The sequence below is a fragment of the Adiantum capillus-veneris genome, chromosome 18 (genome assembly GCF_014529385.1).
Source record: "Adiantum capillus-veneris isolate H3 chromosome 18, ASM1452938v2, whole genome shotgun sequence".
Classification (NCBI taxonomy): Eukaryota; Viridiplantae; Streptophyta; class Polypodiopsida; order Polypodiales; family Pteridaceae; genus Adiantum; species Adiantum capillus-veneris.
The window spans coordinates 110,199,435-110,209,660 of NC_140948.1; the positions used below are offsets into that span (position 1 = coordinate 110,199,435).

Genomic DNA, 10,226 nt, shown 5'->3' on the forward strand with positions numbered 1-10,226 from the left:
TAAAAACTCCATATGATGTAAATATGCTTTTCAATTCAATTTTTTCATAGGCATATTCAAGAGCTAATAAGACGCACAATAAAAATTTGCTCTTTTTGAACTTTTTATATTACCAAGATCACATGCTTGGATGGCAGTTTGCAATTGCAATTGCATCCAGAAAGGAATTGATGGGGTCATAGGCAATGAGATTTGATATCAAAATGTGGGTACAGATTGCACCTGGGCGCTTAATAAAGAAGGAAAGATAAGTCAATCTCTCAATCTCTCTCTCTCTCTCTCTCTGAGCTTACTCTTTTCACAAGACATTCTCAAATAATTCCCACATTGTGACTTACCTCAACATCATGAGCTTCGGGGAGGGAGGCACTGCATACCTGGCAAAGTACGATTGGGGGACCACTGGCCCCCCTCCCCTGCCCCCAATCATACCTAGCTAGGTATGCGGTGTCTCTCGAGCAGAAGCTCATGATGTTATGCATTGTATGAAAAACATTGTAAAAGAGTCCATTTTCCTACATGAGAACATTTCTAAATCTTCTTGTGAATTTATCGGTCACTCTCTCTGCTCCCGGTACGCAAGTGGTGAATGCAGAAGTTAAGCATGGACAGAGAGAGCGAGAAGGGGGACGATCGGGCTGCAAATGGGCGGAGGGGAATCAATATGCGCAAGCAAGTATTGATTCCAGTGGAAGTGAAAGTATACTATCAAAGGTACAGAAACAGAAAACAAAACTATTGTAACTAGACCCACTATCAGCATCTCACAAGGACCTTTTTAAAGATATTAATCATTCGAAGATGTTCTTGAGATTCTTTTCTGCCTCTTCTACACTCTATTTAAAACAGGAAAGTTACTGATGGGCACAAACAAAACTGGCACAAAATTTAAAAGCTTAAGTAAAATGGTAAAAGTGTGACGCGCACACAAAAGTTGTTGGCCTCTTCTGCCATAGCCATTATGGCCTAATGGAAGCCTTGGAACACAAGATAGCGAGCTGTAGGTATAGATCCTTAGTCCACTCATGCAACCTCTATTGCTTGAAGGCTGTAAAATAAGTGCTACCTTTTACACACAAGCATAGGACCTTCCACACCACATAACTCAAAACGCATACTCAGTTTCCATTGTTGCTTGATCAACCCCATGGAAGCATGCTCATTTTTCTTCAGGGTTCTCGACAGCTCGAGAGCGTACTGAAACAAAAATGCATCTTCGCATCACATCGATCACAAAATATGCGAATGCGAGCAAGAGCGCCAACATGAAGCAATACGAGAACAAACTAAATAGCCCCGAGAGGACAGTGTCAACCCACTTCTCCGGCAAAGCCAAGAAAGCAGACAAGCTAATCAACAATGGCAAGTACACAGAAAAGGCCTTGTCATTCTACCTGAGTAAGTGTAACGAGGCAAAGGAAAGTGGAGTTGATCGTTTTGCATCAGGCCCTCTTCTGCCCCCGCTGGACAGTCCACTCACCATCTTGAACCTTGTGACCCAGAGACTTTCTGACTTAACAAAGACCTCATGATCATATAATGTATGGCTATTATCATTACAAAATAGAGCTTAGGCAAACCTACTGTTTTGGACAAAAATCAAACAATAAAGTCTTGTAACCGGTACAATTGTGTGAGCTTGCTCATGCAGGCTTCAACACTGTGAGCCTGAACACTGATGCATGCATGTGTGCGCATGCACACGCACACACGAGTGGGCATACATGTGCACCTAAAGCACCTTTGCAGCACATGCATCAACTAGGCACAAAGCAGCAAATGCATATCACCAAATCTCAAGGATTACCCTTGGCTTCGGGTAGCACCAGCAGCCCATAATCAACCAACGCAACAAATATTACGCACACACCTTTTCCTTACCATCAAGTGCAAATATTGCATCAGAGTGTGGAGGGACGAACATGAAATACATACAGGTCAAATTTATTGGCACTAACAGCCACATTTAGATGCATTAGGCAACATGACCTTCAGCAAAAAATCATAACTAAGCCACACTCACCCACCACGAGGGATCAACAGTTCCAACAAAGAGGCAAAAGGTTGATAACAAATACCGTCCAAAAGGTCAATTTACTTGTAGGTCTTGAGAGGGCCCAAACCATATGTCTTCCCACGTTGGCATTGATCGAGATGGGCTTAGCTGCAGTACTTGAACCTTCAACCTGTAGGTCACCTCACCAACTCAGCTTGGCATAGTGGCTAAATAGATTGCATATACACCATATACACTGCTTCACTTAACTTAAGCTTGGCATAGGGCATGCCAGTAGATAATAAAATTAAATACCAAATTATGTCCTCCAAATCACTAGCGTGCTTGCTTCTTCAGTTATACAGTGCTTGGCTCTTCGGTTATACCGACATACTTCAGAATTAACTTAAATATGAGCTTGGCATAGGACATGCCAGTAGGTAATAAAATTAATACCAAATTATTTCCTCCAAATCACTAGCTTGCTTGCCTCTTCAGTTATACCAACATACTTTAAGTATGAGCTTAAGTACTCAACATGGTAAAACCTCTGGATTTGATGGTGTTAATCTGGATTCTCTCCAATTGAGCCTCAGATCAAGCACATGACTCCAAGCAAAAAGAAACAGTTACTACGAGACCCTTCGATCCTCACAAAAGCATCTCAATCCATGGCATAACCAAAGGTACAAATCCTCACACTAGAAGCAATTACAACGAACCATGCACACAAAAAATGCAGATTCTTCAAACACAACTGCACGAACCACGCTCAAATATGGGCAATGTACTGCACACGTAGCACTGCATTTCAGTGTACTGTGAGCATTTACCAGATGATAGTTAAGAAGTATTCTGATTCATGCATTAAACCCATCACACCTACAAAATGCAGAGGACAAGGACTCCACCTTTTGCTGCCAATTATCTTTGAGCAAGCCATACTAGCAATTGTCTAGTGGCATTTTTCTTGCAATTAAAGGAACTGGGTTTCCTTCCAGATCCTTTTCCCCTATTTTTCCTTCAACGAGCAGATGTTTTGTCAGCAATGGTGAGCACTAAGCGCATACAAAAAACTTCAACAAAGAACTTCAAAAACACACGCCGAATGCAAAACTCCTAGTAAGTGTAGGGCTTCTTGACCCCGTTGGCAGCAAAAAATATCCTCATTTCTTTTTCTCAGCTTCAAGCTACAGCACGTCGAGTTGTCATGAGTAGCATCTTTCCTATACAAGCGCAAGGCTGCTTTCACCCCCTGGTGGCTTTCTTATGCCCCCAACACAATCACGTCCCACTGGTTTCTCGTCCGCAAAGATATCACTCCCACTCATTTCTCTCAGCTTAGCAACACTAACTGGCTTCTCAGAAGTGCTTGATGGAGAGTCCCCTTTGAAAATGTTGTTCCCTGTCAGCTCAGCCACCTTTTGGTTATGTACTTTCCTCGCTGTCATCTCAGCGGTTTCTTGTCCAAATGTGATTTGGCTCCTTCCTCCTGCAGGCTACATACACGCACATGCCCATATGGCTTCAACCATGAGTCTAGAACTGGTCGTAAAATACATGCATGAAATGCATTACTACCACACTGATCAACAGCTCAATGAGGCTTACTTGCAACATGCAAATGCATGTGCAGATAGCTTACATTGGAGACTTTGACCGAAGTTCGAACATTTCGTGGTACAGGTTCAGCAGGGCTCTTCACCTCTTCGCGCACCTCCAGACTACGATTAAGAGAGCGTGGAGGCACATCTGAAGGAGGGCCAAAAATATCACTTCCAACCAGCTCCTTTGCCTTGGCTGTTGAGAATTGCCTACCAACATGAATATCTGCAATCGTCTCTTGGCTGCCACTAAGCTCACGTTGCTTTGCTACCTCTGGCAATGAAGTGGGCTTCTTAGGAGAGACACTCCCATCCTCACCGAAGGAAATTTGGCTTACACCACCTGCTGGCTGTGACAAGACTCTCTCTCTCTTTTCATTTCATTTATGTCTCTCTCTCTCTCTCTCTCTCTCTCTCTCTCTCTCTCTCTCTCTCTCTCTCTCTCTCTCTCATGTTCTGTCTGAGGCTTCGCCTTGATCTTATCAGAAAACAACAGCGACAAAGAAAATCCTCGTACCTGGTGCACCCGGACACTTGGCCTCTCAGGAGTGCTACTACCATTCACAGAATCCAGCCCATCACTAGGTTGCTCACTGCCAAAGATTGCATTTCCGGACATTTCACGTCTCTTGGTATCAGAACCAGGCCTCCTGGTGGCCAAGTCACCTTAATGAGAGCCGTAAAAATCAGGCGGAAAAAAAGAAGCCTCTGTCATTGGCACACAGCCTACCTTTTGAGTAAAGCCTCAGCCTCTTCAGGACTCAAATGCTCACCAAATGCAATTGTGCTGACACCTCCAGCAGGCTGCATTAGCACACATGTCAAAATGCGTCAATACCTTCGACTGAAGCGATTGATCAGTAATTGTTTTGAAAAGGAGCACACGAGGCTGGACCACAGCATATGTTTTCAGCGACATAAGGAGCATACAAAACGTTCCACCATGGCAGTCTTCCCTATGCATCCCCTACCCTCAAAATAATTAAGGCATCCAAGCATTAGCCATGAATCTACAGCTGCAGAGAAGCGATTATGGCACTCCATATGATGCAAGAACATGGAACCATCTGAGATTGACAAAGGGACCTTCCGCCAGAAACCATAGGCAATTCATGACTTTGAGATTTTAAACTCCTCACCCTATGGGTGTCTAGGGCAACCAGGGCAGAGCAAATGCAAGCCTCCCTGGCTTGGACCGTCAAGGACTTATCCACTTAGGCACATTACGCATTTAATGAGACATAGATTGCTGCTCCAACCAGATGATACTGCCTATACATTGCTGTTTGTCACCGTAGATCCACATCACACTTCTAAGCTCTGTTTCCTGAGCAGAGAGGGCCTATCTATTTTCACCATGCCAAGATCTAGCTATGTTCAGCTCCCGTGGTGGTATAAACAAAAAAAATAGCCCGGTGGGCACAACCAAGCTCATTGAGAAATTTGTGCATCTTCACAGGTGATGCAAGAGGAGAGTGTGCCTGATGCATGCGAATAGTTGGACGGCCAACAGGTCCATTGTTGGAGCTCTCCTCACCACCATGTGTGAAGGTCTTGCTTTCTGTAGCCGAAATACGGGCCGGGGTGTGCATATCACTTGCATCGGGGCCTTCTGACCAGCTGAAGAGGTCGAATGTAGACGGTCCTCCAGGGGGTGTGAGGCCTCTTCTTGCTGGGCTCCCATCCACTACTGGCATTGTGCAAAAATGGGTTGTGGTTGAAACAGAGCTTGGTAAGAGCAGGAACAGAGGAACGTGATGTGTGTAAGCGCAAAGTGTAAAGGGCTGTCTGTGTTTCCTCGCACAAAATGAGCTTGCACGAAGGTAGCAGAGCGTACGCAGAAGTACGAAACTCGGGCTTCTAAAGGCAGCTGGGCGCTCTCCCTGAACTGAAGACACAACTTTTCAAAGTGGGCGATTGCTTTGACGAGAAAATGTGCGAAAAGGAGCTGATGACTATCTCAAGGGAAACACAGAAGAGGAAGATCGAGAGCAGGGGCGGTTCGTAAAGGTTGCTGGAATTATGTCCGAGTTACTTTGCTACCACCATTGATTTTCTTCTACCTACATGACAAACAGCTTTGGCGCGTATACATTCATCAACTCTGCTGCCTTGTGAATCTGTGATGTCGATTTGGCCTCAGGAAAGATTGTCGCTAAAGCCTACGCAGATGGAAAAGAGACACCTATTTTTAAAAACCATCGTTGTAACTTAACAGTAGACTCTGTCCCATAGAGCACAGCTAAAATTTAAGCAAGAGGCATCCCTGGACCCTCTAGAGACACGGCAGTAAGTATATATGTCCCTACAATCTTCTTTTCATTTGTTTTTAAGAGGTATCTACAATCTTCTTTTCATTTGTTTTTAAGAGGTATCTACAATCTTCTTTTCATTTGTTTTTAAGATCTTCTTTTCATTTGTTTTTAAGATGTATCTTGGGAGATGTTGCTGTGCTTGGAGGGGGAAAAGGGAGGGAGTCCACAAGTGAAGGGAGAGAGAATTTGCTCTTTTTTTCCCACTTCAGGAGGTGGTTTGGTTAGCACTTGTGCGAGGCGATAATGCAGATTTTGCTTCACTTGGCCTACGTCTGCTTCTTTCCCAAACCACGCGTGCGCGCACAAAGGGGTGGACAGGCCATGAGCGCGAGTTGTTGCTCCTACAGTTGGAGTAGGCCATGATCTCTAGGAGCGCAGGGGACAAGGTGCAGACGGATAGTCGCGAGCAAGGGAGAAGCACAGCCAGGAGTGTGCGCAAAGCCAGCACCTGACGTGTGGGCGTGCAGTCCATAAGGCATGCAAGGCTAAGATGCTTGCGTTCTCTCTCTGTGTCTCGTCCTTAGGGAAGGACCAAGTACAGCTCTGCAGGGCGATGAGCTGATGGTGCGCGAGAGGGCTGTTTTGCACGAGGGCGGGCAATGCACATGAGAACAGCGAGGTTGGGCAATGCACAGGACTAGGGGAGTGCGCGATTGGGGAAGGGGATGGCAGACAGACGAGCGCAGAGCAGAGGAGTGATGGCCACAACTCTTGCAAGAAGTTGACTTTGAACCACAATTTCAAGTTTGGCAGTTGAGGATCGAGTCTCTCTACCACATGAATAAATTTTACAATTAGACACAACACCTCATACTCATCATTTGAAATATAAATTGTGTACATGTGTTTTATCGCTCTAAGTTGGATATCACTAGGCTCACATCCACATAGTAGATGTAAATTCGTACAAATTTCTTTCAAAGTTCTCATGACTCTTATTTCACTCAAGACGTGCAATACTATTTTGTCTATTTATTTTGTGTAGACAAAATAGTGCTACAACTTATGAGTCTTGTCATGATCCACACACTGCCTACTTCTACTTTTGCCTCTCTACTCATCCGTGTCTGAGATGTCTTGTGATGTTGTCGCCTCCTTTAGGAGGTTCCATGAGTACGCATAGCTAGTGTCCTCTCTATTAGGGATAAACTTCTTCCGTTCATGAGCCCAATTGTCAAGAGTCCTTCTAAAAGACGTGTGCGGTGAAACTCTATATACCCCATGCCCTCCCAAAGATCAAGCAATGAGTCCATGAGCGCCACAACATCATCTATGCCTGAAATTTTCCCTAGTTGACCGCATTCGACAAATGCCATCTTGCTCTCCAAGTCGCAAGTCTTCTTTTTGAGCCCTAAAAAGTTATGCATTGCACATGTTTCTAGATCGTTGATGCATGTATTGTAGCTGTCGCTTTCGTGGAGAATAGTTGCAGAAGTGTAGTCAATAGGAGGTGGTTTATGAAAAGAATTACATTGGATATTGATGGCATCCACCACCGAGGGATCTCTAGAATTAGACATTGTAGGATGTTACGATGGGAGCCCAAGATCCAAGCTACTAAATGAAGAGAACTTGGCATTGCAATTATATATGTTAAGCCATGTGGAGTTTATATAACTTCCTTGATAAACGGTTTTGGACCGGTGGTTTTTACAAAACCACTTTTGTATTGGCAAAATATTTGTTCAAGTAGTAGCAAAAAATTAGTTCAGCAAAGGATAGTATTATGCAAAAAAAAAACATCCTTTTAAACATCTCAAATGTTCTAGCAAGCCATTGCTTTTTACAAGACCGCTATTTTCTAGCAAATGTTGTACAATACAAATGAGTGAAAGCTACTAAGGAAGAGGGGGTTGTAAGGGAAGAATGAGTGAAAGCTACTAAGGAAGAGGGGGTTGTCAAGGGAAGAATGACTGCATAAAGGACTCATGGAGAAGCATCTCACGAGGCACAAATTCAGCAGTGGATGGGACTGCATACTGCTACACTTGGATGTGGCCTCCTTGTGGTGGTTGCAACCTCTTAAACTTGTCCACGATCTTTGTGTGATGGGATCAAGATACTTCCTCTTTTCAAGATGGTGGGGCAAAGTCCCTATTTCCTTCAAGCAAACTTAGAAGAAGCAATCCCCATTGTACTTGAGGTTCACACAATGCCTATGCAATTGACTACATGTTCACCATACCATTCCTATGCCCCCAAAAATTTCAAGCACAATGTCTTTGCCCTAGATAAAATTTCCAAGAAATAATTTTTCAATACAACTTGAATACTAACATATAGGCCTTATCTATTTGGCCACCATATTCCCGTGTAGCCTCGACATCAATGGTGACAATCATCAACGAATACTCAATTGTGAAAAGTGCATTGTCTAGCACTCAATGAACGACGTTGGCAATCTCAAAGTGCCCAAGGGAGAAGAGACTCTGCTTATCTCGAGATTGGAAAGCCAAAGGAAAATGGAAGAGGATGGAAAAAGACAAAGGAAAAGACAAGTTTGATGAGGATGGTAGAGACAATAATTTCGCCCTGGAAAATGGCATGGCACACATGGTGGTGTCCATAGTGGCATCGATCCCAAATTTCTAGTGTGGCGGTGTTTGCCACAACATACTTTGGCCAGAGAAAGGCATGTGAGTGGTAGAGAGGGGTAATTGGTGCTCCCAATATTGGATTTGGACCCATGTGGCAGAGTCCTAGTCACCGATGTTTAAACCTGTATGTCAAAGTTCAAAGCATGTGCATTTGGCAAGGAATCAACATGTGTATTTATGGTTAGATATGGCAAAATTCTCGGACATATCGTATCGAAAAATGGTATTGCCACATACATGGAGAAAGTAGCAGTAATTGTTGAGATGTTGAGACCAACAAATATGAGGGAAGTTTAGGCATTTATGGGGCATTGTGGCTATTACCGTAGATTCATCTACATGTATGCCACCATTGCAAAACCCATTTATGGTCTTATCCTCACTTTGAATGGATGGATGAATCTGAGGAGTCATTCCAGAAGCTTAAACAAGTCTTGACATCAGCACCAATATGAAGATTCCAGATTGGAACAAAGTTTTCCATGTGCATGTCGATGCTTCAAATTTTGCTATTGGTTGCATATTAGCTTAGCCAGGGGAGGGGACAATGGATTTTCCTATCTCCTATACGAGCAGATAGCTAAACTTAACGGAAACGAACTACACCACCACTGAAAGAGAAGGCCTTGGAATGGTGTGAGCAATTAAGAAATTTTGACATTACTTGTTAGCTAACAAGTTTGTCTTTATCATGGAGCATCAAGCCTTACTCTATCTAGTGAATAAGCCATGCAATGCTGGAAGGATACTAAGATGGTTTATCATCCTACTCGAGTTTGACTTCATAGTGGTAGTGAAGGGGCTGAAGCTCCATACACGAGTGCATGCAAGGAAGGGGGAAGGAGAAGAAGAGGAGAAGATTGGGGGGAACGCAGAGCTGTTATCACTTAGAGCTTGCGTCTCTTTATTATTTTCGTATATGTATGCACAATGAAGGGTTAGTGTTAATGAGTTAGGTTCACATGGGCGCTTGGCCACATGGCCTTTACCCAACAATCACCCACTTAAAGGCCAATGTGGTCATAAGTGGCGACTATATCTAGTATGTACAACCATGAAGCACGACAACTTCATCCTTGTACAAAACTTCTCAACCTACACCCATAAACTCAATGCAATGTGCAAACCGCTCTGTAGCTAGGCTATTTGTAAGAGCATCTGCTGGGTTGTCCGCATTGCGGACCTTGACAAGCTCCAAGCACTTATCCATAAATGCATCCCAAATGAGATGATTGTTATGGATAAGGGATATGTACATTTATTACTCAAGTGCTCATTACGAGCTATAGCCATTTATGTTGGCCGGTCAATGTGTATTCATTTTTTAGCATTGAAGAATCTTAAAATAAATACGTGCAAAAGGAAAATGCTCACTCTTGCACAGGGGGAGATTGTACCCAGTGCTCGTGTCTTTCTTCTCTTCTCTCCTCTCTTGCAATGCCAATGTAGCACTCCATGTTGGAATTAGGGTTGCAGAGAAACACACACACCTTGGAGAAGACGAAGGAAGCTCAAGGCACACAATAGAGAGTGTGCTACTACGTGTGCAATGGAAAGATAGATAGCCCTAGAGTGATGGGCGTATATACAATGCACGGGGGAAAACCTCCTAAAGAGGGAAAAAATGCCCCGGCGGTCCTAGTGTGTTCGCACACATCACTACCACATGTATATGGTAACAAATCCCCCCTCGAGTGATGCGGTGAACGAGAGC

At 43.9% G+C, this 10,226-nt stretch overlaps 1 protein-coding gene across 2 annotated transcripts; it reads right to left on the reverse strand.

Moving 5' to 3' along the window:
- Positions 1–2,673: 2,673 nt before the first annotated feature.
- Positions 2,674–5,746, reverse strand: LOC147436201 (hematological/neurological-like protein). Of its 2 annotated transcripts, none has more exons than XM_086489093.1 (5): positions 5,082–5,746; positions 4,331–4,404; positions 4,118–4,250; positions 3,702–3,950; positions 2,674–3,495 (listed from the first exon to the last, which is right to left on the reverse strand). In XM_086489093.1, the coding sequence occupies exons 1-5, from the start codon at positions 5,295–5,297 to the stop codon at positions 3,223–3,225; spliced, it is 945 nt and encodes a 314-aa protein (XP_086345219.1). In that variant the 5' UTR covers positions 5,298–5,746; the 3' UTR covers positions 2,674–3,222. The 2 variants fall into 2 exon arrangements, with proteins under 2 accessions (XP_086345219.1, XP_086345217.1); XM_086489091.1 differs by having other exon boundaries at positions 3,642–3,950; positions 5,082–5,741.
- Positions 5,747–10,226: the final 4,480 nt, after the last annotated feature.